The following is a 27,606-nucleotide window of genomic DNA, read 5'->3' on the forward strand; positions in this document are numbered from 1 at the left end:
CTTCCACTCACCCTCATGAAACAACGGTCATTAGAAATAATGGCAGCTTTCTCCATGACAAGGGGCAGAGAGTATAAAAGTTGGGGTCTGATGTTGCAGTTGTATAGAACGTTGGTTCGGCCGCATTTGGAATACTGCGCCCAGTTCTGGTCGCCACACTACCAGAAGGACGTGGAGGCTTTAGAGAGAGTGCAGAGCAGGTTTACCAGGATGTTGCCTGGTATGGAAGGGCTTAGTTATGAGGAGAGATTGGGTAAACTGGGGTTGTTCTCACTGGAAAGACGGAGGATGAGGGGTGACCTAATAGAGGTGTATAAAATTATGAAAGGCATAGATAGGGTGAACGGTGGGAAACTTTTTCCCAGATCGGCGGTGACGTTCACGAGGTGTCATAGGTTCAAGGTGAGGGGGGGGAGGTTTAACACGGATATCAGAAGGACGTATTTTACACAGAGGGTGGTGGGGGCCTGGAATGCGCTGCCGGGCAAGGTAGTGGAGGCAGACACACTGGGAACGTTTAAGACTTATCTAGATAGCCACATGAACGGAGTGGGAATGGAGGGATACAAAAAGAATGGTCTAGTCTGGGCCAGGGAGCGGCGCGGGCTTGGAGGGCCGAAGGGCCTGTTCCTGTGCTGTATTGTTTTTTGTTCTTTGTTGTTCTTTGTTTGACAACACCTCAACCAATCAGAATTGACTTGCCAACCAATCAGCACACAATAGCATCAATTGTTGTAACTGTTTGAAATTTGGCATTCCTGCATTTGTCCAGTGGAAGCTATAAATACTACATGTAATAAATTTATGTGCATTAATTTTGAATTAAATATCATTAGTAAATCATTAATTTACGCCAGTAACAAATGTGAAGACATTTTCACATTATAGACATTAATATTACAAGAGAACACCTTTATTTAAAACATTCTAAATGTGTTATAAAATCAGCACCTTCTTCTTCTGAGAAATTAATACTTCTCTAACAAGGGCGGCACGGCGGCACGCAGACACGGGGAGAACGAGCAGACTCTGCACAGACAGTGACCCGAGTCCGGGAATCGAACCCGGGTCCCTGGCGCTGTGAGGCAGCAGTGCTAACCCACTGTGCCAGGGTAAAGAAATAGAAGTTGGTAGCCTGGCTCACAGTTTGGCCATTCATCTTCTATCTGTGGAGGGCGTAGAAGGTCTGCAGAGAGATTTGGACAGGCTGAGTGAGTGGGCAAGGATCTGGCAGATGGAGTATAACGTTGACAAATGCGAGGTTATTCACTTTGGAGGAAATAATAGCAAATTGGATTATTATCTAAATGGAAAAAAATTACAACATGCTGCTGTGCAAAGGGACCTGGGGGTCCTTGTGCATGAGACGCAAAAACCCAGTCTGCAGGTGCAACAGGTGATCAAGAAGGCAAATGGGATGTTGGCCTATATCGCAAGGGGGATAGAATATAAAAGCAGAGATGTCTTGCTGCATCTGTACAGGGCATTGGTGAGGCCGCAGCTGGAATACTGTGTGCAGTATTGGTCCCCTTATTTGCGGAAGGATATATTGGCCTTGGAGGGAGTGCAGAGAAGGTTCACCAGGTTGATACCAGAGATGAGGGGTGTTGATTATGAGGAGGGACTGAGCAGATTGGGTTTGTACTTGTTGGAATTTAGAAGGCTGAGGGGGGATCTTATAGAGACCTATAAGATAATGAAGGGGCTGGATAGGGTAGAGGTGGTGAGATTCTTTCCACTTAGAAAGGAAGCTAGAACTAGAGGGCACAGCCTCAAAATAAAGGGGGGGTCAGTGAGGAGGAACTTCTTCTCTCAGAGGGTGGTGAATCTCTGGAATTCTCTGCCCACTGAAGTGGTGGAGGCTACCTCGTTGAATATGTTTAAATCACGGATAGATGGATTCCTGATCGGTAATGGAATTAGGGGTTATGGGGATCAGGCGGGTAAGTGGAACTGATCCACTTCAGATCAGCCATGATCTTATTGAATGGCGGGGCAGGCTCGAGGGGCGAGATGGCCTACTCCTGCTCCTATTTCCTATGTTCTTATCTGCAGACCAAGAGTTGACTTTGCGATGTCCCTATCTTCCCACAGCACTTGGGGGGCGAATGGGATCAAAGGTTATGGGGAGAAAGCAGGATGAGGCGATTGAGTTGGACGATCAGCCGTGACCGTGACGAATGGCGGAGCAGGCTCGAAGGGCCTCCTCCTGCTCCTATCTTTGATGTTTCATAAGACCCCCGGCATGTTGGCCAGCTCGGGATACAGATTCCATGCGTTCTTGGAAGGAGGAAAAGGCTCTCGGCCTAGCGGCTGATTGAAGGATCAGTTCTACAAAGGGGGCCACCTTTCACCAGCACCGCTCCCTCCCCCCTCCCCCCCCCACCCCCCCCTCCTTTGCTGCTGGCATGAAGACTTCCTCATCACACACTTGTTCAATAGTGTTGACCCTGATTCATTTTGTTTCTGTGTGCGGTGCGGGGCGGGGGGAGGCGGGGGTTGCAGGGAGCTATATTTAGGAGCTGGGCACTGCGTCTTGGCCTCTGAGAATAAGGTCGGAGCCTGCAGGCTCTGGGTTTTGGTCGATCGCCAACTTTTGGGAACAAGAGCAGGAGTAGTTGTGAAAAGTGATAAGACCAGCCAGGCAGTGGTGCGATCTTATCTGACCCGGTCTGGGACTTGGAAACCAAAGGGCTGTTTACACAGGCCTTTGTGAACTGATAAGGGTCTAAATTAACGACCGCAGATGTTTCTCTGTGTGCGCGGCAGTCCGTACTGTGTAGAAATGTTTTCCTATCTCCTCAAGGACAGAGCACCAAGGAGATAATGCTGCAGGAAGCTGGTATTATATATATAATATATACATTTAAAAAACAATGTTCTCCTTAACAAGACTCCAATCACCGCTTCAGAACCTCCTGTTAACCCTTTCTCACCCAGGCACACCCCATAGAACATAGCACAGGCCCACAATGTTATAGAATCCCTATGGTGCAGAAGGAGGCCATTCGGCCCGTTGAGTCTGCCCCGACCACAATCCCACCCAACCCCCATCCCCATATATTTACCCTGTTAATCCCTTTAAATTGCGCATTTCGGGACACGAAGGGGCAATTTAGCGCGGCCAATGCACCTAACCCGCACATCTTTGGGCTGTGGGAGGAATCCGGAGGAAACCCACGCAGACACGGGGAGAATGCGCAAACCCCACACAGACAGTGGCCCAAGCCGGGAATCGAACCCAGGTCTCTGGCGCTGTGAGGCACCAGTGCTAACCACTGTACCACCATGCTGCCCCTGTTGTGTCAAACACGTGCCATCAAGAGTATAGAAACACAGAGGGACCTAGGTGTGCAAGTCTACAAATCATTGAAGGTGGCAGCACAGGTGGAGAAGGTGGTGAAGAAGGCATATGGTATGCTTGCCTTTATAGGACGGGGTATAGAGTATAAAAGCCGGAGTCTGATGATGCAGCTGTATAAAACGCTGGTTAGGCCACATTTGGAGTACTGCGTCCAGTTCTGGTCGCCGCACTACCAGAAGGACGTGGAGGCTTTAGAGAGAGTGCAGAGAAGGTTTACCAGGATGTTGCCTGGTATGGAGGGTCTTAGCTATGAGGAGAGATTGGGTAAGCTGGCTTGTTCTCCCTGGAAAGATGGAGAATGAAGGGAGACATAATAGAGGTGTACAAAATTATGAAGTGTATAGATAGGGTGAACAGTGGGAAGCTTTTTCCCAGGTCGGAGGTGACGATCACGAGGGGTCTCAGGCTCAAGGTGAGAGGGGCGAGGTATAACTCAGATATCAGAGGGACGTATTTTACACAGAGAGTGGTGGGGGCCTGGAATGCACTGCCAAGTAGGGTGGTGGAGGCAGACACGCTGACATCGTTTAAGACTTACCTGGATAGTCACATGAGCAGTCTGGGAATCGAGGGATACAAACGAATGGTCTAGTTGGACCAATGAGCGGCACAGGCTTGGAGGGCCGAAGGGCCTGTTTCCTGTGCTGTACTGTTCTTTGTTCTTTGTTATTTTATGACACCAAATTAAACTAATCCCTTCTGCCTATTCTTGGTCCATATCCCTGTATTCCATGCATATTCCTGTGCTTATCTAAAAGCCCCTGAAACACTCTATCGTATCTGCCTCCACCACCACCCCTGGCAGCATGTTCTGGACACCGACCACTCTCTATGTAAAAAAAACTTGCCCCTCACATCTCCATTAAACTTTCCCTCCCTCACCTTAAGTGCATGCCCCCTAGTATTAGACATTTCAACTCTGGGGGGAAAAAGTTCTGACTGCCAAGGTCACTGGAAGTGGCAACGCAGGTGGAGAAGGTAGTCAAGAAGGCATACGGCATGCTTGCCTTCATCGGCCGGGACATTGAGTTTAAAAATTGGCAAGTCATGTTGTAGCTTTATAGAAACTTAGTTAGGCCGCACTTGGAATATAGAGTTCAATTCTGGTCGCCACACTACCAGAAGGATGTGGAGGCTTTGGAGAGGGTACAGAAAAGATTTACCAGGATGTTGCCTGGTATGGAGGGCATTAGTTATGAGGAGAGGTTGGAGAAACTTGGTTTGTTCTCACTAGAGCGATGGAGGTTGAGGGGCGACCTGATAGAAGTCTACAAGATTATGAGGGGCACGGACAGAGTGGATAGTCAGAAGCTTTTTCCCAGGGTGGAAGAGTCAATTAACAGGGGGCACAGGTTTAAGGTGCGAGGGGCAAGGTTTAAAGGAGATGTACGCGGCAAATTGTTTTACACAGAGGGTGGTGGATGCCTGGAACCTGCTGTGGGGGGGAGGTAGTGGAAGCAGATACGATAGTGACCTTTAAGGGGCGTCTTGACAAATACATGAATAGGATGGGAATAGAGGGATATGGTCCCCGGAAAGGTAGGGGGTTTTAGTTCAGTCGGGCAGCATGGTCGGTGCAGGCTTGGAGGGCCGAAGGGCCTGTTCCTGTGCTGTAATTTTCTTTGTTCTTTGTTCTAACCCTGTCTACGCCTCTCATCATTTTTTAGATTTCTATCATGTTGGAACACCCAGAAAGGACAAAGGTGGCAGCACAGTGGTTAACACTGCTGTCTCACATCGTCAAGGACCCCAGCTCAATTCTAGCCTCGGGTCACTGTGTGGAGTTTGCACATTCTCCCAATGTCTGCATGGGTTTCCTCCGGGTACTCCGGTTTCCTCCCAAAGATTTGGAGGTTCGGTGGATTGGCCATGCTAAATTCTCCCTTATTGTCATGGGGATTAGCAGGGTGAACACGAGGGGTTACGGGGATAGGGCCTGGGTGGGATTGTTGTTGGTGCAGGCTTGGGTCGAATGGCCTCCTTCTGCACTGTAGGGATTCTATGACAAAACAGGGGAAAGTGATATCATAGCTAGATTATTAATCCAGAAACTCAGCTAATGTTCTGGGGACCCGGGTTCGAATCCCGGTGGTGGAATTTGAATTCCGTAAGAAAAATCTGGAATTAAGAATCTACTGATGACCTTGAAACCATTGTCGATTGTCAGAAAAACCCATCTGGTTCACTAATGTCCCTTTAAGGAAGGAAACCTGCCGTCCTTACCCGGTCTGGCCTACATGTGACTCCAGAGCCACAGCAATGTGGTTGATTCTCAACTGCCCTCTAAAATGGCCAAGCGAGAGACTCAATTCAAGGGGCAATTGCGGGCGGCACAGTGGCTAACACTGCTGTCTCCCAGCGCCAGGGACCCAGGTTTTGTTCTGGCCTTGGGTCACTGTCTGTGTGGAGTCTGCACGTCCTCCCCGTGTCTGCGTGGGTTTCCTCCGGGTGCTCCGGTTTCCTCCCACAGTCTGATAGACGCACTGGTTAGGGTGCATTGGCCATGCTAAATTCTCCCTCAGTGTTACCCGAACAGGTGCCGGTGTGTGACGACTGGGGGATTTTCACAGCAACTTCATTGCAGTGTTAATGTAAGCCTACCTGTGACACTAATAAATAATTAACTTAAAAAAAAATGATGGACAAGTGTGACTCCAGAGCCACAGTAATGTGGTTGACTCTCAACTGCCCTCGGGTAACTAGGGATGGGCAATAAATGTTGGCCCAGCCAGCGACACCCATGTCCCATGAATAAATAAAAAAACATTGGAACCTGTATTCTTATCTGTTTTACTGGTGTTCTATTTCAATGTATACAAGACCGGTTCAGACCAGTAATCTTTATAATCTGTTTTTCTATCACTCGTCCTATTTCTTTCCTGTTTAACCACTGAGGCCAAATCCTACAGGTGTGTCGATGCCCTTCTTCTGTCTAAGGAGGAGCACAGTCAGAGGTTTAACAACACCAGGTTAAAGTCCAACAGGTTTATTTGGTAGCAAATGCCATTAGCTTTCGGAGCGCTGCCCCTTCGTCAGATGGAGTGGATATCTGCTCTCAAACTGTTTGAGTAAATGTAGACCAAATGTTTCCCCTTGTGGGGCAATCTAGAACAAGAGGTCACAGGGTACAGGTCGAGAGGCGGTAGAGTTAAAACTGAGATGAGGAGGAACTACTTCTCGCAGAGGGTGGTGAATTTGTGGAACTCGCTGCCCCATGGCACGGTGGAGTCTGAATCATTGAATGGTTTCAAGAAGGGGATAGATATTTCTGATTTTAAAAATGGGTTAAAGGGATAAGGGGAACAGGTGGGGAGGTGGGTTGGAGACCAGGGAGAGATCAGCCATGATCTGATTGAATGGCGGAGCAGGCTCCAAGGGCTGAAGTTGCCTCCTTCTGCTCCGAATTCCTATGTTCCCGTGTCATGGATGACCTCGGTTACAGAGGGTAGAATGCAGCCAGATCCTGAGGCAACAGAGGCAGGAGCGAGATTGTCACCAGCAAGCGTGGTAGGAGCGGGGCGGTGGAGTCGGCCAATGTTACAGAGATGGGAATAGGCGCCACAAATATGGCGTGCGTCTGGAGTCACATGGAGGCCAGATCGGGTAAGGATGGCAGGTTTCCTTCCCTAGTGGACATTTAAAAAAAATTTATTCATTGTGGGATGTGGGCATTGATGGCTGGGCCGGCATCTGTTGCTCATCCCTAGTTTTCCCTTGAAGTGAGTGTCCCATTTGGCCATGTCAGAGGGCAGTTGAGAGTCAACCACATTGCTGTGGCTCTGGAGTCACATGTAGGCCAGACCGGGTAAGGAGGGCAGATTTCCTTCCCTAAAGGGGACATTAGTGAACCAGATGGGTTTTTTTTTTGAAACTACAATTCACCACGAATTAACTTTCAGTTCCAGATTTTTAATAAACCAATCAAATTTATTGATTGATTGAATTTAAATTCCAGCAACTGCCCGGGTGGGATTTGAACCCGTGTCCCCGGCCTGGGCCTCTGGATTACTGGTCCAGTGACATTACCACGACAGCACTGTCACCCAACAGAAGTGTCGTGTAGATGGGGAATAGGAGGGTGCAGAGAAAAGAGACATCAGGACTGACAGTGTGCAAGTGGAAGAGAAGCCATTGCATAGGGAGCAACAGCCTAGCGGTGTTATACTATCAATCTAGAAACTCAGCTACTGTTCTGGGGACCCGGGTTCGAATCCCGCCACGGCAGATGGTGGAATTTTTGACTTTTTGATTTGATTTATTATCGTCACATGTATTAACATACAGTGAAAAGTATTGTTTCTTGCGCGCTGTACAGACAAAACATACCGTTCATAGAGAAGGAAAGGAGAGAGTGCAGAATGTAGTGTTACAATCAGAGCTAGGGTGTAGAGAAAGATCAACTTAATGCAAGGTCAAAAGTCTGGCGGCAGCAGGGAAGAAACTGTTCTTGAGTCGGTTGGTGACCTCAGACTTTTGTATCTTTTTCCCGAAGAAAGAAGGTGGAAGAGAGAATGTCCGGGGTGCGTGGGGTCCTTTGCCGAGGCAGCAGGAAGTGTAGACAGAGTCAATGGATGGGAGGCTGGTTTGCGTGATGGATTGGGCTACATTCACAACCTTTTGTAGTTTCTTGCGGTCTGGGGCAGAGCAGGAGCCATACCAAGTTGTGATACAACCAGAAAGGATGCTTTCTATGGTGCATCTGTCAAAGTTGATGAGAGTCGTAGCTGACATGCCAAATTTCCTTAGTCTTCTGAGAAAGTAGAGGCATTGGTGGGCTTTCTTAACTATAGCATTGGCATGGGGGGACCAGGACAGGTTGTTGGTGATCTGGACACCTCAAAACCTGAGGGGTGCGTGGGGTCCTTGAATATACTGACTGCTTTGCCGGGGCAGTGGGAAGTGTAGACAGAGTCAATGGATGGGAGGCTGGTTTGCGTGATGGATTGGGCTACATTCACAAACTTTTGTAGTTCCTTGCAGTCCTGAATTTGAATTCAGTAAAAAAAATATCTGGAATTAAGAATCTATCGATGACCATGAAACCATTGTCGATTGTCGGAAAAATCCATCTGGTTCACTAATGTCCTTTAGGGAAGGAAATCTGCCGTCCTTACCCAGTCTGGCCTACATGTGACTCCAGACCCACAGCAATGTGGTTGAGTCTCAACTGACCCTCTGAAATGGCCGGGCGAGACACACAGTTCAAGGGCAACTAGGGATGGGCAACCGTGTCTGCGTGGGTTTCCTCCGGGTGCTCCGGTTTCCTCCCACATTCCAAAGATGTGCGGGTTAGGTGGATTGGCCGTGCTAAATTGCCCCTCAGTGTCAGGGGGATTAGCAGGGTAAATACGAGGGATTCAGGGAATGGGGCCTGGGTGGGATTGTGGTCGGTGCAGACGCGATGGGCCGAATGGCCTCCTTCTGCACTGTAGATTCTGTGATTCGAAATGCTGGCCCAGCCAGCGACGCCCATGTCCCATGAATGAATAAGAAAACAAATCCTCAGGCTATAATTGGATGGAATGAAGTGAGGGAAGCAATGTGGTTGACTCTTAACGCCCTTGGGCAACTAGGGATGGGCAATAAATGCTGGCACAGCCAGCGGCGCCCATGTCCCACAACTGAATTAAAAAAAACAGGGAAGGGGTGTTGGCGGAGGATTGTCCGTTTAGCATTTAATCCATGACCAAATCTTTATTCACCAATTCCCCCTGAGTGTCAAATTATATACCTTTGTGACGTTTTGCGTTGTCAAGGGCGGGTTACAAATGCCAGTCGTTCCTGGGTCTGTGCTGCATTAACAGCACGTTTCTGAAGTCTCTCAGTTAGCGGGTTGGGTACAATGCACACTTGTTTTTATTAAGTTCCCCCAGCAGAGGCCTGGGCGAGTGGTGAGTACAGAGAGGTGTATAAATAAATGAGTGTCCTTGTAACACACAGTCAATGAACTGATTAGATTTGATTTATTATTGTCACATGTATTCGTATACAGTGAAAAGTATTGTTACTTGCATGCTGTACAAAGAATGGCGTTCATAGAGAAGGAAGGGAGAGAGTGCAGAATGTAGTGTTACAGTCATAGCTAGGGTGTAGAGAAAGATCAAGTTAGTACGAGGTAGGTCCATTCAAAAATCTGACAGCAGCAGGGAAGAAGCTGTTCTTGAATCGGTTGGTACATGATTTTTGTATCTTTTTCCCGACGGAAGAAGGTGGAAGGGAGAATGTCCGGGGTGCGTGGGGTCCTTGATTATGCTGGCTGCTTTGCCGAGGCAGTGGGAAGTGTAGACGGAGTCAATGGACGGGAGGCTGGTTTGCGTGATGGACTGGTCTATGTTCACAACCCTTTGTGGTTTCTTGGGGCAGAGCAGGAGCCCATACCAAGCTGTGATACAACCAGAAAGAATGCTTTCTATGGTGCATCTGTAAAAGTTGGTGAGAGTCGTAGCGGACATTCTTCTAGCAATGCCGCTCCCCGAGGACTATTTGATACAAACCTCACTGAAGCAACCACTTGAGTTTGGGAGCCTCCCGTTGGATCTAGAATAAATCTGGAGCTAATCCGCTTTGTGGGGGGACAGGAAATTCAGGGAAAGAGTACATTGAGAACCTGAGCATCCCACGGCTCCTTTCACTGAACCTTGCATATTGTTTGCCCATCTCCCCTCCGCCACCTCTTTCCCTGTCTTATATCCATCATTCTCATTCCTGTTCTGCATCTACTTTCTTTCTTTAATCTACATGTAGTTATCTCTCATTCATTTCTCCAGCAAGCTGCATTTCTATAGCACCATCAATACAGAAAAGTGAGTGACGGGGGATCAGAAATAAATAGACACTGCCCACTCTCGTTTACGAGGCTCTCATTCTCCAGTAATAATGAATCGCTTAATGGGTCAGTGTGTATCAGTGAAGAATTGGTTACTGGGTCAGTGCTGAATGGGTTAATGGGTCAGTGATGAATGGGTTAATGGGTCAGTGATGAATGGGTTAATGGGTCAGGGATCAATGGGTTAATGGGTCAGTGAAGAATTGGTTAGTGGGTCAGGGATGAATGGGTTATTGGGTCAGTGATGAATGGGTTAATGGGTCAGTACTGAATGGATTAATGGGCCAATGATGAAAGGGTTAATGGGTCAGTGCTGAATGGTTAATGGGTCAGTGATGAATGGGTTAATGGGTTAGTGATGAATGGGTTAATGGGCCAATGATGAAAGGGTTAATGGGTCAGTGAATGGGTTAATGGGCCAGTGTGGGTCAGGGATGAATGGGTCAGTGATGAATGGGTTAATGGGTCAGGGATGAATTGGTTAATGGGTCAGGGATGAAAGGGTTAATGGGTCAGTGATGAATGGGTTAATGGGTCAGGGATGAAAGGGTTAATGGGTCAGTGATGAATGGGTTCATGGGTCAGGGATGAATGGGTTCATGGGTCAGTGTGGGTCAGTGATGAATGGGTTAATGGGCAGGGATGAATGGGTTAATAGGTCAATGTGGGTCAGTGATGAATGGGTTAATGGGTTAGTGATGAATGGGTTAATGGGTCAGGGATGAAAGGGTTAATGGGTCAGTGATGAATGGGTTAATGGGTCAGGGATCAATGGGTTCATGGGTCAGGGATGAATGGGTTCATGGGTCAGTGTGGGTCAGTGATGAATGGGTTAATGGGCAGGGATGAATGGGTTAATAGGTCAATGTGGGTCAGTGTTGAATGGGTCAATGGGTCAGTGATGAATGGGTTAATGGGTCAAGGATGAATGGGTTAATGGGTCAATGTGGGTCAGTGATGAATGGGTTAATGGGTCAGTGATGAATGGGTTAATGGGTCAGTGTGAATCAGTGATGAATGGGTTAATGGGTCAGTGATGAATGGGTTAATGGGTCAATGTGGGTCAGTGATGAATGGGTTAATGGGTCAGTGATGAATGGGTTAATGGGTCAGGGTTGAATGGGTTAATGGGTCAGTGATGAATGGGTTAATGGGTCAGGGATGAATGGGTTAATGGGTCAATGTGGGTCAGTGATCAATGGGTTAATGCGTCTGTGATGATTGGGTTAATGGGTCAGTGATGAATGGGTTAATGGGTCAGGCATGATTGGGTTAATGGGTCAGGGATGAAAGGGTTAATGGGTCAGTGATGAATGGGTTAATGGTTCAGTGATTAATGGGTTAATGGGTCAGTGATGAATGGGTTAATGGGTCAGGGATGAATGGGTTAATGGATCAGTGAGAGTCAGTGATGAATGGGTTAATGGGTCAGCGATGAATGGGTTAATGGGTCAGTGAGAAATGGTTAATGGGTCAGGCATGAATGGGTTAATGGGTCAGTGATGAATGGGTTCATGGGTCAGTGATGGATGGGTTAATGGCTCTGTGATGGATGGGTTAATGGGTCAGGGATGAATGGGTTAATGGGTCAGTGATGAATGGGTTAATGGGTCAGTGATGAATGGGTTAATGGGGCAGGGATGAATGGGTTAATGGATCAGTGAGAGTCAGTGATGAATGGGTTAATGGGTCAGCGATGAATGGGTTAATGGGTCAGTGAGAAATGGTTAATGGGTCAGTCATGAATGGGTTAATGGGTCAGTGATGAATGGGTTAATGGGTCAGTGTGAATCAGTGATGAATGGGTTAATGGGTCAGTGATGAATGGGTTAATGGGTCAGTGTGAATCAGTGATGAATGGGTTAATGGGTCAGTGATGAAGGGGTAATGGGTCAATGATGAATGGGTTAATGGGTCAATGTGGGTCGGTGATGAATGGGTTAATGGGTCAGTGATGAAGGGGTAATGGGTCTGGGATAAATGGGTTAATGGATCAGGGATGAATGGGTTAATGGGTCAGGGATGAACGGGTCAATGGGTCTGGGGATGAACGGGTCAATGGGTTGGGGATGAATGGGTCAATGGGTCAGTGATGAGTGGGTTAATGGGTCAGTGATGAATGGGTCAATGGGTCAGTGATGAATGGGTCAATGGGTAAGTGATGAATGGGTTAATGGGTCAGGGATGAATGGGTTAATGGGACAGTGTGGGTCAGTGACGAATGGGTTAATGTGGTACTAATGTGGCTGCCTGTGTAAAACTCAGTGTAAAAGCAGGAAATCCTGTGTATTAATCCTTCGGTTAACACTTTCAAAAGAATAATTCTGCAATTGTTGGTTTTGTGCGTCTCCCACAATCACTGCAACTGGTCCAGTGCTCTGTCTGATCTCTGAGTCTCTCCTCATCATCATCCCCCTCACCCCCTGGGCAGATTGGGGGGAGGGGAGCGGGGGTGGGGGGGGGGTAATGCTTTCATTGCAATCTACTGATGACCGTGAAACCATTGTCGATTGTCGGAAAAACCCATCTGGTTCACTAATGTCCCTTTAGGGAAGGAAATCTGCCGTCCTTACCCGGTCTGGCCTACACGTGACTCTGGAGCCGCAGCAATGGGGTTGACTCTCAACTGCCCTCGGGCAACTAGGGATGGGCAATAAATGCTGGCCCAGCCAGCGACGTCCGTGCCCCATGAATGAACGAAAAATATAATCGCTGTACGTGCTAATGTTTAGTGAATGATGGACAAGGCCACCCAGATCCCTCTGCACCGTTATACTTTATCTACAATCCCTTCCATCCTCTCATTGTCTACGTCCTTTCCCTGTCACTCCTTTTGTCTCAGTCATACCTCATCTGTCCATTTCCACCCCAACCTTCACTTCCTTCCTGACTTCTTTCCCTTATTCCTTCCTCCTCTCGCAGGCTGCGACTTCCTCTCTCTCTCTCTCTCTCACGCGCACACTCGCTCTCACCCTGTGGCCTGTTTCTAGCTCTCTCTCTCACTGCCTTGTAAGCTGACCCAAGCTGACCCGAGGGTGGATAATGAATTATTTACAAGCGCTGGGGCATCAGGGGGGCCAGACGGAGATATAGACGCAGTGGATATTGATGTTGACACTGTGTGATACTCCCAACAACCTTCTGCCCGGGCCCAGCAGACAGAGAGGATGTCGTACAGGACCGCAACTGCAAATAAATTGACTGCTTGTGGAAGGATCGGGTTCCAGGCTGCACTGCAAGTGTCACAACAATGCGATTAAAATCATCTCAGAGTCAATAACGCAATTGACTCCACTAATTGCCATTTCATTTCTCTGAGTAATACCTTTTTTTTCTTTCCCTGCCACTGATCTTCTGAGCGAGGTTCATCTTTGCCAGGATGCCACGCAGGCCTCTGGAAATCCTTCCCCTGACAGCCATTTCCATCCCCCCCCCCCCCCTCCTTTCTCTGGATCTGAACGAGCTTCCTCCCCGTGTTGCCTCCAGTGCCGTCTCCGGCCCCACTGCCTTCCCTCAAGCCCTCAGAGTTTAGGAATCACGCGGGACTCTCTCTGTAGCACGCTCAGCCCAACCGCCTCCTGGGATGTCGCTGGCGAGGCCCTGGTTTGTCGCCCATCCCCCATTGCCCCTTGAGAAGGAGGTGGTGAGGTGCCAATTGTGACCCACAGCAGTTGTTGGCCATTGCAGGTTTTGTGGCAATTTTCATGCGACAAAGAGGTCAATTAAAGGTCACTTTGAGAGTTGACAGAATCCCTACAGTGCAGAAGGAGGCCATTCAGCCCATCAATCCTGCACTGACAACAATCCCATCCAGGCCCTATGCCCATAACCCTATGCATTTACCCCGCTAATCCCCCTGACACTAAGGGGCAATTTAGCATGGCCAATCCACCTAACATACACATCTTTGGACACTAAGGGGCAATTTAGCACGGCCAATCCACCTAACATACACATCATTTGGACACTAAGGGGCAATTTAGCATGGCCAATCCACCTAACATACACATCTTTGGACACTAAGAGGCAATTTAGCGTGGCCAATCCACCTAACCTGCATATCTTTGGACACTAAGGGGGCAACTTAGCATGGCCAATCCACCTAACATACACATCTTTGGACGCTAAGGGGGCAATTTAGCATGGCCAATCCAGCTAACCTGATATCTTTGGACACTAAGGGGGCAATTTAGCATGGCCAATCCAGCTGACCTGCATATCTTTGGACACTAAGGGGCAACTTAGCATGGCCAATCCACCTGACCTGCATATCTTTGGACACTAAGGGGCAACTTAGCATGGCCAATCCACCTAACCTGCACATCTTTGGACACTAAGGGGGCAATTTAGCATGGCCAATCCAGCTAACCTGATATCTTTGGACACTAAAGGGGCAATTTAGCATGGCCAATCCACCTAACATACACATCTTTGGACACTAAGAGGCAATTTAGCGTGGCCAATCCACCTAACCTGCATATCTTTGGACACTAAGGGGGCAACTTAGCATGGCCAATCCACCTAACATACACATCTTTGGACGCTAAGGGGGCAATTTAGCATGGCCAATCCAGCTAACCTGATATCTTTGGACACTAAGGGGGCAATTTAGCATGGCCAATCCAGCTGACCTGCATATCTTTGGACACTAAGGGGCAACTTAGCATGGCCAATCCACCTGACCTGCATATCTTTGGACACTAAGGGGCAACTTAGCATGGCCAATCCACCTAACCTGCACATCTTTGGACACTAAGGGGGCAATTTAGCATGGCCAATCCAGCTAACCTGATATCTTTGGACACTAAAGGGGCAATTTAGCATGGCCAATCCACCTAACATACACATCTTTGGACACTAAGAGGCAATTTAGCGTGGCCAATCCACCTAACCTGCATATCTTTGGACACTAAGGGGGCAACTTAGCATGGCCAATCCACCTAACATACACATCTTTGGACGCTAAGGGGGCAATTTAGCATGGCCAATCCAGCTAACCTGATATCTTTGGACACTAAGGGGGCAATTTAGCATGGCCAATCCAGCTGACCTGCATATCTTTGGACACTAAGGGGCAACTTAGCATGGCCAATCCACCTGACCTGCATATCTTTGGACACTAAGGGGCAACTTAGCATGGCCAATCCACCTAACCTGCACATCTTTGGACACTAAGGGGGCAATTTAGCATGGCCAATCCAGCTAACCTGATATCTTTGGACACTAAAGGGGCAATTTAGCATGGCCAATCCAGCTGACCTGCATATCTTTGGACACTAAGGGGCAACTTAACATGGCCAATCCACCTGACCTGCATATCTTTGGACACTAAGGGGCAACTTAGCATGGCCAATCCACCTGACCTGCATATCTTTGGACACTAAGGGGCAACTTAGCATGGCCAATCCACCTAACCTGCGCATATTTGGAGTGCGGGAGGAAACCGGAGCACCCGGAGGAAACCCACGCAGACATGGGGAGAATGTGCAAACTCCACAGTGACCCGAGGCCAGAATCGAACCCGGATCCCTGGTGCTGTGAGGCAGAGCAGTGCTAACCACTGTACCACCGTGCCGTTCCAGATGACGGCAATGTAAATTTGGATAAAGCGAAAGAGGGACTGGGAGGAGAACGAGAATCGGATAGTGGTTACTTAGAGATTGGGGACTCAGAAATGCGTCTGATATAAAACCTGCCCCTGGTCTGCTCAGACCCCCAGTCCTGCATAATAAACTTGATCTGCTGCTTCTCTGAGCCTTTTGTAGGCTATTGAGCAGTCCTCCTCCCCACCCCCAGCACAAACACAGGACCCCCCGCCCTCCCCTCGTATTATCCCCTTGCTCAATGCAATCTTCCAACCTCATTCTGTTCCGTGTGTAAAAGGCAGCTTAGTCTCCACGGCAACGGGGACTCATGGGAACCAATGCTCGCGCGCAGCGTTCCAGTTCCTTCTGAGGAGATTAGACAAAAAAAGAGAATCTGCTGGCTGCATCCTCTGCTTCCCTGCTCCACCATCACCCCTCCCATCCCCTTGTGATCGCTGACCTATATCGGCAGCCCATCCACTCCGCAACGCCTCCATTTTAAAATTCTCCTCTCAGCTTCAAAGCCTTCCCTAGCCTGACCCGTCCATGCAAATCCCCCTCCCCACCTCCCCCCGACCCTCTGCCTTCATCCCGGCCACGGCAGCTGGTGGAATTTGGATTCAATAAAAAATATCTGGAATTAAGAATCTACCGATGACGGTGGAACCATTGTCGGAAAAACCCATCTGGTTCACTAATGTCCTTGAGGGGAGGAAGTCTGCCATCCTTACCCGGCCTGGCCTACTTGTGACTCCAGGGCCACAGCAATGTGATTGATTTGGGTGGCACAGTGGTGAGCACTGCTGCCTCACAGCGCCAGGGACCCGGGTTCAATTCCGGCCTCGGGTCACAGTCTGTGTGGAGTTTGCACATTCTCCCCGTGTCTGCGTGGGTTTCCTCCGGGTGCTCCGGTCCTCTCTCAGTTCCAAAGATGTGGGGGTTCGGTGGATTGGCCATGCTAAATTCTCCCTTATTGTCATGGGGATTAGCAGGTTAAATAAGAGGAGTTACGGGGATAAGGCCTGCGTGGGATTGTTGTTGGTGCAGGCTTAGGCCGAATGGCCTCCTTCTGCACTGTAGGGATTCTATGACAAAACAGGGGAAAGCGATATCATAGCTAGATTATTAATCCAGAAACTGAGCTAATGCTTTGGTGACCTGGGTTCGAATCCCACCACGGCAGATGGTGGAATTTGAATTCAATAAAAAATATCTGGAATTAAGAATCTACTGATGACCATGAAACCATTGTCGGAAAAACCCATCTGGTTCACTAATGTCCTTTAGGGAAGGAAATCTGCTGTCCTTACCTGGTCTGGTCTACATGTGACTCCAGAGCCACAGCAATATGATTGATTTGGGTGGCCCAGTGGTTAGCACTGTTGCCTCACAGCGCCAGGGACCCGGGTTCATTTCCAGCCTCGGGTCAGTGTCTGTGCGGAGTCTGTACGTTCTCCCCATGTCTGCGTGGGTTTCCTCCGGGTGCTCCGGTTTCCTCCCACAGTCCAAAGATGTGCGGGCTAGGTGGATTGGCCTTGATAAACTGTCAGGCAATTAGCAGGGTAAATATGTGGGGGTTACAGGAATAGGGCCTGGATGGGATTGTGGTCGGTGCAGACTCGATGGGCCGAATGGCCTCCTTCTGCACGGCAGCGATTCGATGACCCTCAGCTGCCCTCTGGACAAGGGCAACTAGGGATGGGCAATAAATGGGGCCCTGATGAAGGGTTATCCAGACTCGAAATGTTGGCTCTATTCTCTCTCCACAGATGCTGTCAGACCTGCTGAGATTTTCCAGCATTTTTCTGATTTTGTTTCAGATTCCAGCATCCCGCACTGTTTTGCATTTATTAATGGGCAATAAATGCTGGCCAGTCAGCGACGCCCATGTCCCACGAATGAATTGAAAAAAAAATTAAATCTGGCCTCAATTTTTAATCGCTCCGCCATTGGCGGCCGTGCCTTCAGCTGCCGGGGTCCCTAAGCTCTGGAATTCCCTCCCTGAAGCTCCCCACATCTCTCCGTTCCTTGAGCGCACTTCTCAAATCCTGTCGCACTGATGAAGCTTTTGACCGTTTAGCTTAATATCTTCTTGTTGTTTTTAAAGTTTATTTATTAGTGTCACAAGTAAGGCTTACATTAACACTGCAATGAAGTTACTGTGAAAATCCCCTAGTGGCCACACTCCAGCGCCTGTTCGGGTACACTGAGGGAGAATTTAGCACGGCCAATGCACCCTAACCAGCACGTCTTTCGGACTGTGGGAGGAAACCGGAGCACCCGGAGGAAACCCACGCAGAGACGGGGGAGAATGTGCAAACTCCGCGCAGACAGTGACCCAAGCCGGGAATTGAACCCGGGTCCCCGGCGCTGAGAGGCAGCAGCGCTAACCACTGTGTCGCCCCAGGTTTGATGTTCTTGTGTGATAATTTTCCTGTAAAGCACCTTGCGATGTTTCACCGTGTTACAGGCATTATAGAGGCATAAGTTATTGTTCAGACAGTGAGGTCGCATTGACATTATGTAATTCTCAGCTTCCTGATGGGTCTACAGTGGGGAGCGGAATTTCTGTTTCCTCATGTCCCACAAATAACTAAAAAAGGAAGCAGGGAGGGTAGCTGGAGTTGAGGTACAGGTCAGCCCAGGCCTCGCAGTATCCTGTAAATTTCAATAAGATCCCCCCCTCATCCTTCTAAACTCCAATGAGTACAGACCCAGAGTCCTCAACCATTCCTCATACAACAAGCAGTCCTCAACCGTTCCTGAGCCTACTGACCCAGGGCTGATGAACTGGTGACGCAGGTTCAAATCGGGATGTCTATTGATGGTGCTGTGGTGTTGTCACTGGGCTACTTAACCAGAGACCCAATGTAATGCTCTGGGAACCCGGGTTACCCAATACCGGGTTCAGATCCCACCAAGGCAGATGGTGAAAATTGAATTTGATATCAAAAGAAAATCTGGGATTAAGGGTCTGGTGATCGTCATGAAACATAGAAATTAGGAGCAGGAGTAGGCCATTCGGCCCGTCGAGCCTGCTCCACCATTCATTCATGGCACAGTGGTTAGCACTGCTGCCTCACAGCACTAGGGACCCAGGTTCGATTCCCGGCTTGGGTCACTGTCTCTGTGGAGTTTGCACGTTCTCCCCGTGTCTGCGTGGGTTTCCTCCGGGTGCTCCGGTTTCCTCCCACACTCCAAAGATGTGCGGGTTAGGGGGATTGGCCATGCCAAATTGCCCCTTAGTGTCGAGGGGACTAGCTAGGGCAAATGCATGGGGTTATGGGGATAGGGCCTGGGTGGGATTGTGGTCGGTGCAGACTCGATGGGCTGAATGGCCTCCTTCTGCACTGTAGGATTCTAAAAGTTCAAAAGATATAGGAGCCGAATTAGGCCATTCGGCCCATCGAGTCCGCTGCGTCATTTGATCATGGCTGATATGCTCCTCACCCCCATTTTCCTGCTTTCTCTCCATAACCCTTCAACCCATTCCCAATTAAAAATCTGTCTAACTCCTCCTTAAATTTACTCACTGTCCCAGCACCCACCGCACTCTGGGGTAGCGAATTCCACAGATTCACAACCCTTTGGGAGAAGTAGCTTCTCCTCAACTCTGTTTTAAATTTGCTGCCCCTTATCCTCAGACTGTGACCTCTCGTCCTAGAATGCCCCACAAGAGGAAGCATCCGCTCCACGTCTACTTTATCCATACCTTTTATCATCCTGTAAACCTCAATTTGATCTCCCCTCATTCTTCTAAATTCCAGAGAGTCTCAGCCTAAACTGTTCAATCTCTCTTCACACGACAAACCCCTCATCTCTGGAATCAATCCAGTGAACCTCCTCTGAACTGCCTCCAATGCCACTGCATCTTTCCTCAAATAAGGGGACCAAAACTGTGCACAATACTCCAGGCGCGGCCCCACCAATGTCTTGTATTTTGATCATGGCTGATCATCAAATTCAATATCCTGACCCCACCTTCCACCGCCAGCCCCTGCTCCCCCCATATTCCGTGATCCCTTTCGCCCCAAGAGCTATACTTTTAAAAATTCATTCATGGGACATGGGCGTCGCTGGCTGGGCCAGCATTTATTGCCCATCCCTAGTTGCCCTCGGAGGGCATTTGAGAGTCAACTACTTTGCTGTGGCTCTGGAGTCACATGTAGGCCAGACCGGGTAAGGACAGCAGATTTCCTTCCCTAAACAGATACTAGTGAACCAGATGGGTTTTTCCGACAATGGTTTCATGGTCATCAGTAGATTCTTAATTCCAGATATTTTAAAAATTGAATTCAAATTACACCATCTGCTGTGGCGGGATTCAAACCCGGGTCCCCCAGAACATGAGCTGAGTTTCTGGATTAATAGTCTAGCGATAATACCACCAGGCCATCACCTGTCCAAGTGGCAAGACTGGGCAGCTTGTCCGCAATGTTAATTGGTCCCAGGCTCTGCTCCGACTCGGAACGCCGTGCTATTTCCACTGCAGTTAAATGTCTTTGACCGCCACGTTCCGACAATCCCTGGGGAATTTGCAAACCTACATTAGGTTAACTGTTTGCCAGTCTTTTCTAGGACAAGATCCTACAGAACTCCTCTGACCTTGACATCAAGGAAGAGGAACTATTTCTATCACAAAAACTTAGGGGATTGTTGGACTTGCCGAATTGGCATGAATAAGTTTGCTTCATGTGCTCGGAGCGTTACTGATATTTATTTAGATGTATCAAGTTTATTTTGATTTGATTTATTATTGTCACATGTATTGGGATACAATGAAAAGTATTGTTTCTTGCGTGCATTCCAAAGCATACAGTTCATAGAGTACACAGGGGAGAAGGAAAGGAGAGGGTGCAGAATATAGAGTTACAGTTACATATAAGGTGTAGAGAAAGATCAACTTAAAGCAAAGTAGGTCCACTCAAAAGTCTGACGGCAGCAGGGAAGAAGCTGTTCTTGAGTCGGTTGGTACGTGACCTCAGACTTTTGTATCTTTTTCCCGATGGAAAGAGTATGTCCAGGATGCTTGATTATGCTGGCTGCTTTTCCGAGGCAGCAGGAAGTGTAGATGGAGTCGATGGATGGGAGGCTGGTTTGCGCGATGGACTGGGCTTCGTTCACGACGCTTTGTAGTTTTTTGCGGTCTTGGGCAGAGCAGGAGCCCATACCAAGCTGTGATACATCTGGAAAGAATGCTTTCTATGGTGCATCTGTAAAAGTTGGTGACAGTTGTGGCTGACATGCCAAATTTCCTTAGCCTCCTGAGAAAGTAGAGGCGTTGGTGGGCTTTCTTAACTATAGTGTCGGCGTGGGGGGACCACTGTCAGCACTGAGAATCATAGAATCGCTACAGTGCAGAAGGAGGACATTCGGACCATCGAGTCTGCACCGACCACAATCCCATCCAGGCCCTATTCCCATAACCCCAGCATTTACCTTGCTAATCCCCCTGACACTAAGGGGCAATTTAGCATGGCCAATCCACCTAACCCGCACATCTCTGGACACTAAGGGGCAATTTTAGCACGGCCAATCCACCTAACCTGCACATCTTTGGAGTGTGGGAGGAAACCGGAGCACCCGGAGGAAACCCACGCAGACACAGAAAGATTGTGCAAACTCCACAGTGACCTGAGGCTGGAATTGAACCCAGGTCCCTGGCGTTGAGAGACAGCAGTGCTAACCACTGTGCCTAACCTGGCACCAGATAAACAATTTTTCTGCTTTTAGTGGGGACCATGAGTTGACTTTTTCTTCCATGGTTCATTCCCAGCGCTGCTCATGCTGGTGAGTAACAGGTTGCGATGGAGGCATAGCTATCCCAACATTCATAGCAATAACGAAAGTCCTCTATGAAAAGGTGAAGAGCTTCGCTCTGATAAGGAGTACTTTCAGCTGCTCTCCATTATCAGTGAGAGAAGGCGGCAGAGTGGGATGTGAGAAGAGAGGAATGGTGGGATGAAGAAAGGATGTGGAATGTATTGGGAGCAAAGTGGCACCCCGGTGTCAGCATCTTGCCTTGGAGCCAGAGTGTCGTGGGTTCAACTCCAGAAGTTTAGGTCTAGGCTGTCTCATAGAATCCACAGGATCCCTACAGCACAGAGGGAGGCCATTCGGCCCATCAAGTCTGCACTGACTCTCTTACAGGGTAACTTACCCAGGCCCTCTTCCCCCACCCTATCCCCGTAACCCCACACATTTCCCATGCCTAATCCCACGTAACCCACAGCCCTAAAGGCGGCACGGTAGCACAGTGGTTAGCACTGTTGCTTCACAGCTCCAGGGACCTGGGTTCGATTCCCGGCTTGGGTCACTGTCTGTGTGGAGTTTGCACATTCTCCTCGTGTCTGCGTGGGTTTCCTCCGGGTGTTCCGGTTTCCTCCCAGAGTCCAAAGCTGTGCGGGTTAGGTCGATTGGCCATGCTAAAATTGCCCCTTAGTGTCCTGAGATGTGTGGGTTAGAGGGATTAACGGGTAAAATATGTAGGGATATGGGGGTAGGGCCTGGGTGGGATTGTGGTCGGTGCAGACTCGATGGGCCGAATGGCCTCCTTCTGCACTGTAGGGTTTCTATGATTCTATGATTATAATTTCCTTAATCTACACACGTTTAGACACTAAGGGGCAATTTAGCATGGCCAATCCCCCTAACCCACACATCTTTGGACACTAAGGGGCAATTTAGCATGGCCAATCCCCCTAACCCACACATCTTTGGACACTAAGGGGCAATTTAGCATGGCCAATCCCCCTAACCCACACATCTTTGGACACTAAGGGGCAATTTAGCATGGCCAATCCCCCTAACCCACACATCTTTGGACACTAAGGGGCAATTTAGCATGGCCAATCCCCCTAACCCACACATCTTTGGACACTAAGGGGCAATTTAGCATGGCCAATCCCCCTAACTCACACATCTTTGGACACTAAGGGGCAATTTAGCATGGCCAATCCCCCTAACCCACACATCTTTGGACACTAAGGGGCAATTTAGCATGGCCAATCCACCTAACCTGCACATCTTTGGAATGTGGGAGGAAATCGGAGCGCCCGGAGGAAACTCACGTGGACACGGGGAGAACGTGCAAACTCCGCAGTCTCCTGAGGCCAGAATCAAACCCACATCCCTGTCGCTGTGAGGTAGCATTGCTACCCACTGTGCCACCTGTGTCTCCTCCCAGTGTGGTACTGCGGGGGTGCTGCACTGTCGAAGGTGTGCCAGCTGACAGATGAATTGAGGCTTGGTCTGCCCTCAAGGATGCCCTCAAACGATCCCACGGCCACTACACGTCAGTGCCAACTACCCAGAGAGGGCAGGTATTGAGGGTCGGATGATCCGATTTTCCAGACCTTCAGTTTAAGTTTTATTTATTAGTGCCACAAGTCGGCTTACATTAACACTGCAATGACGTTACTGTGAAAATCCCCTAGTCGCCACACTCCTGTTCGGGTTACGCTGAGGGAGAGTTTAGCGTGGCCAATGCACCCTAACCAGCACGTCTTTCAGACTGGGAGAGGAAACCCACGCAGACACGGGGAGAATGTGCAGACTCCACACAGACAGTGACCCGAGGTCGGAATTGAACCCGGGTCCCTGGCGCTGTGAGGCAGCAGTGCTGACCACCGTGCCACCCCTGGGGGCCGGGGAGATGTTTAAAAAATAGGACCTACAAGGTCGTCAGCTCTGGATTACTCTCCACACTCAGCCAGGGTAGAGAGTAGGGGGATGACTGCGTGGCTTGAGGCCCACTACAGCATGGAGGGCTCCAGATTCTCAGGGCACTGAGACCAATTCTGGGGAAGGAAACATTGATTTAAAAGGGATGGGTTGTCCCTCAATAGGAGCTGATATGCTCATAGAATCATAGAATCCCTACAGTGCAGAAGGAGGCCATTCGGCCCATCGAGTCTGCACCAACCCCAATCCCACCCAGGCCCTATTCCCGTAACCCCACACATTTATCCTGCCAATCCCCCTGACACTAGGGTCAATTTGTTCTTTGTTCTTTGTATTTAGCATGGCCATTCAACCTAACCCGCACATCTTTGGAGTGTGGGAGGAAACCGGAACACCCGGAGGAAACCCATGCAGACACAGGGAGAACGTGCAAACTCCACACCGACAGTGACCCAAGCCCGGAATCGAACCCAGGTCCTTGACGCTGTGAGGCAGCAGTGCTAACCACTGTGCTACCGTGTCACCCTAGGGGACGTCCGCTAGTTTTGGTTGAGAAAGACTTGAACAAAATGGGTGCCTTTTTAAAAATTAATTTATTGCCCATCCCTAGTTGCCCTTGAAACTGAGTGGCTTGCTCGGCCATTTCAGAGGGCAGTTGAGAGTCAACCACATTGCTGTGGCTCTGGAGTCACATTAGGCCAGACCGGGTAAGGACGGCAGATTTCCTTCCCTAAAGGACATCAGTGAACCAGATGGGTTTTACCGACAATGGTTTCATGGTCATCAGTAGATTCCAGATTTTTGTTTATATTGAATTCAAAATTCCACCATCTGCCGTGGCGGGATTCGAACCCGGTCCCCCAGAACATTAGCTGAGTTTCTGGATTAATAGTCCAATGATAATACCACTAGGCCATCGCCTCCCCTGAGGGTTCAAACACATGAAATGAGCTTGTTGGACAGTACTGGGGAATAAAATGAGACAGGGATGGACTATGAGAATACAAAGATGGGTTTACAATGCAGCACACACAATCTGGTGACTAAATGTTGCTGAGCTTCCAAACACAAAGAGGAACGTTGGAATATGAGGTCGTTGAAACATCGAAACCAGGTGCAGGAGTAGGCCATCTGGCCGTTCTTAAAGTTAAATTATTTACTTGTCGAAAGTAAAGCTTAAATGAAGTTACTGTGAAATTCCCCTAGTCGCCACACTCCGGCGCCTGTTCGGGTCAATGCACCCTAACCAGCACGTCTTTCAGACTGAGAGAGGGAACTGAAGCACCTGGAGGAAACCCACGTAGACACGGGGAGAACGTGCAAACGCCATACGGACAGTAACCCAAGCTGGGAATCGAACCCGGGTCCCTGGTGCTGTGAGGCAGCAGTGCTAACCACTGTGCCACCGTGCCGCCCAAAATGTCGATAGGGATAATAAAAACAAAAAGAACAAAGAACAATACAGCACAGGAACAGGCCCTTCGGCCCTCCAAGCCGTGCCGCTCCCTGGTCCAAACTAGACCATTCATTTGTATCCCTCCATTCCCACTCCGTTCATGTGGCTATCTAGATAAGTCTTAAACGTTCCCGGTGTGTCCGCCTCCACCACCTTGCCCGGCAGCGCATTCCAGGCCCCCACCACCCTCTGTGTAAAATACGTCCTTCGGATATCTGTGTTAAACCTACCCCCCCCCCTTCACCTTGAACCTATGACCCCTCGTGAACGTCACCACCGACCTGGGAAAAAGCTTCCCACCGTTCACCCTATCTATGCCTTTCATAATTTTATACACCTCTATTAAGTCTCCCCTCATCCTCCGTCTTTCCAGTGAGAACAACCCCAGTTTACCCAATCTCTCCTCATAACTAAGCCCTTCCATACCAGGCAACATCCTGGTAAACCTCCTCTGCACTCTCTCTAAAGCCTCCACGTCCTTCTGGTAGTGTGGCGACCAGAACTGGGTGCAGTATTCCAAATGCGGCCGAACCAACGTTCTATACAACTGCAACATCAGACGCCAACTTTTATACTCTATGCCCCGTCCTATAAAGGCAAGCATGCCATATGCCTTATTCACTACCTTCTCCACCTGTGACGTCACCTTCAAGGATCTGTGGACTTGCACACCCAGGTCCCTCTGCGTATCTACACCCTTTATGGTTCTGCCATTATCGTATAGCTCCCCCCTACGTTAGTTCTACCAAAATGCTAAATGTTCGAGTAATGGGTCAAGAAGGGGGCGGAATTTCTGAGATGTGTTCAGGAGAACTTCCTTGATCAGTACGTCCAGCCAGGTAGGGGGCAGTGCTGGATCTGGTACTGGGAAATTAGGTGGTCCAAGTGTCTGTGGGGGAGCATTTGGGTAAGAGTGATCACAGTGTAAGGTTCAGAGTAGAGCCAGGAACAATCTAATGTAAATTAGAAGAGGGCAAATTTCAATGGGGCGAGAAGGGGCCCAGCCAGAGTAAAATGGAACATAAAGACCGACAGGAAGAATTGTGACAGAACAATAGGTGTTTTTTAAAGAATAGATGCTTCAGTGCAGGCTGGGTACATTCCAACAAGTCAAAGCGAAAACCAGAACCCCTTAGGTGCTGAGAGAGAGAGAAAGAAAGCGGCAGAGATTATAGTGAACAGAAAATGCGCGTCAGATGAATTCTTCAAGTGGGAACCCGGCCAAATGCAATAGGATGAGAGGGGAAGTGAAGGGCAAACTAAAGGAGAGCAGAAAGAGAAGAGAATGCCAGTCAACAGAAACATTCTACTCCCGTGTAAATAGTAAGTGGGTAGTCAGAGGTGGAGCGGGTCCTGATAGCAACAGAGGGTGGTATATGTTCGGGGGCACAAGCTAGGTTAGAATCGATTTATCATTGTCACATGTATTAGCATACAGTGAAAAATATTGTTTCATGCGCGCTATACAGACAAAGCATACCGTTCATAGAGAAGGAAAGGAGAGAGTGCAGAATGTAGTGTTACAGTCATAGCTAGGGTGTAGAGAAAGATCAACTCAATGCGAGGTAGGTCCATTCAAAAGTCTGACAGCAGCAGGGAAGAAGCTGTTCTTGAGTCGGTTGGTACGTGACCTCAGACTTTTGTATCTTTTTCCCGACAGGAGTAGGTGGAAGAGAGAATGTCCGGGGTGCGTGGGGGTCCTTAATTATGCTGGCTGCTTTGCCGAGGCAGCGAGAAGTGTAGACAGAGTCAATGGATGGGAGGCTGGGTTGCGTGATGGATTGGGCTACATTCACGACCTTTTGTAGATCCTTGCGGTCTTGGGCAGAGCAGGAGCCCCAGACCAAGCTGTGATACAATTGGAATAGTTAATGACCACTTTGCGTTGATGTTTACTGAGGGAGAAGGTTCTGAGGCATCAGCAGGAGTGGGGATGTTACAAATAGTGAGGAGGGTGACCATTGAAAGGACCGTTGACCTCGGGTGGGATTTTCCGGGTGAACGAGGCCGGAAGATCCCACCCAAGGTCAACGGACCTTTGCATGGTCCTGTCCCGCTTCGATTCCCATGGTGGGCAGGAGAGGAAAATTCTGCCCAGGAGGTACAGGAAAGGCTGGCTGTGCTTAGGGTGGATCAGTCACCTGGTCCGAGATGGCTTGCTTCCCAAGTTGCTGAAGGGGGTGAGGATGGAGATAGTGGAAGGGTTTGCTCCAGTCTTCCTTGAGAAGACGCCAGAGGATTGCATAGTGGTTAGCACTGCTGCCTCACAGGGACCCGGGTTCGATTCCCAGCTTGGGTCACTGTCTGTGTGGAGTTTGCACATTCTCCCCGTGTCTGCGTGGGTTTCCTCCAAGTGTTCCGGTTTTCCACAGTCCCATGATGTGCAGATTAGGTGGATTGGCCACGCTAAATTGCCCCTTAGTGTCCAAAGGTTTGCTTTTTAGGCGGATTGTCTGTGTTATCTCCCCCTTTAAGTGTCCAAAGGTGTGCAGGTTAGGTGGATTGGCCATGCTAAATTGCCCCTTAATGTCCAAAGATGTGCAGGTTAGGTGGATTGGCCATGCTAAATTGCCCCTTAGTGTCCAAAGATGTGCAGGTTAGGTGAATTGGCCATGCTAAATTGCCCCTTAGTGTTCAAAGATGTGCGGGTTAGGTGGATTGGCCATGCTAAATTGCCCCTTAGTGTCCAAAG

The 27,606-nt window shown here is 49.1% G+C and overlaps 1 protein-coding gene across 5 annotated transcripts in view; it reads left to right on the top strand.

Annotated features, from left to right (window-relative positions):
- The window catches only part of LOC144511421 (RNA-binding protein Nova-1-like), a 178,717-nt gene that overhangs the window by 134,909 nt on the left and 16,202 nt on the right, over positions 1-27,606 (top strand). For 2 of the 5 annotated variants that reach the window (XM_078241760.1, XM_078241764.1), the window contains exons 4-5: positions 9,736-9,768; positions 21,856-21,903. The exons of the other annotated variants lie outside the window; for them this stretch is intronic. In XM_078241760.1, the coding sequence (XP_078097886.1) occupies positions 9,736-9,768; positions 21,856-21,903 (81 nt within the window). The remainder of the gene's footprint in view (positions 1-9,735; positions 9,769-21,855; positions 21,904-27,606) is intronic. 5 annotated transcript variants of the gene reach the window in all.

Source organism: Mustelus asterias, chromosome 24 (genome assembly GCF_964213995.1).
Source record: "Mustelus asterias chromosome 24, sMusAst1.hap1.1, whole genome shotgun sequence".
Lineage (NCBI taxonomy): Eukaryota > Metazoa > Chordata > Chondrichthyes > Carcharhiniformes > Triakidae > Mustelus > Mustelus asterias.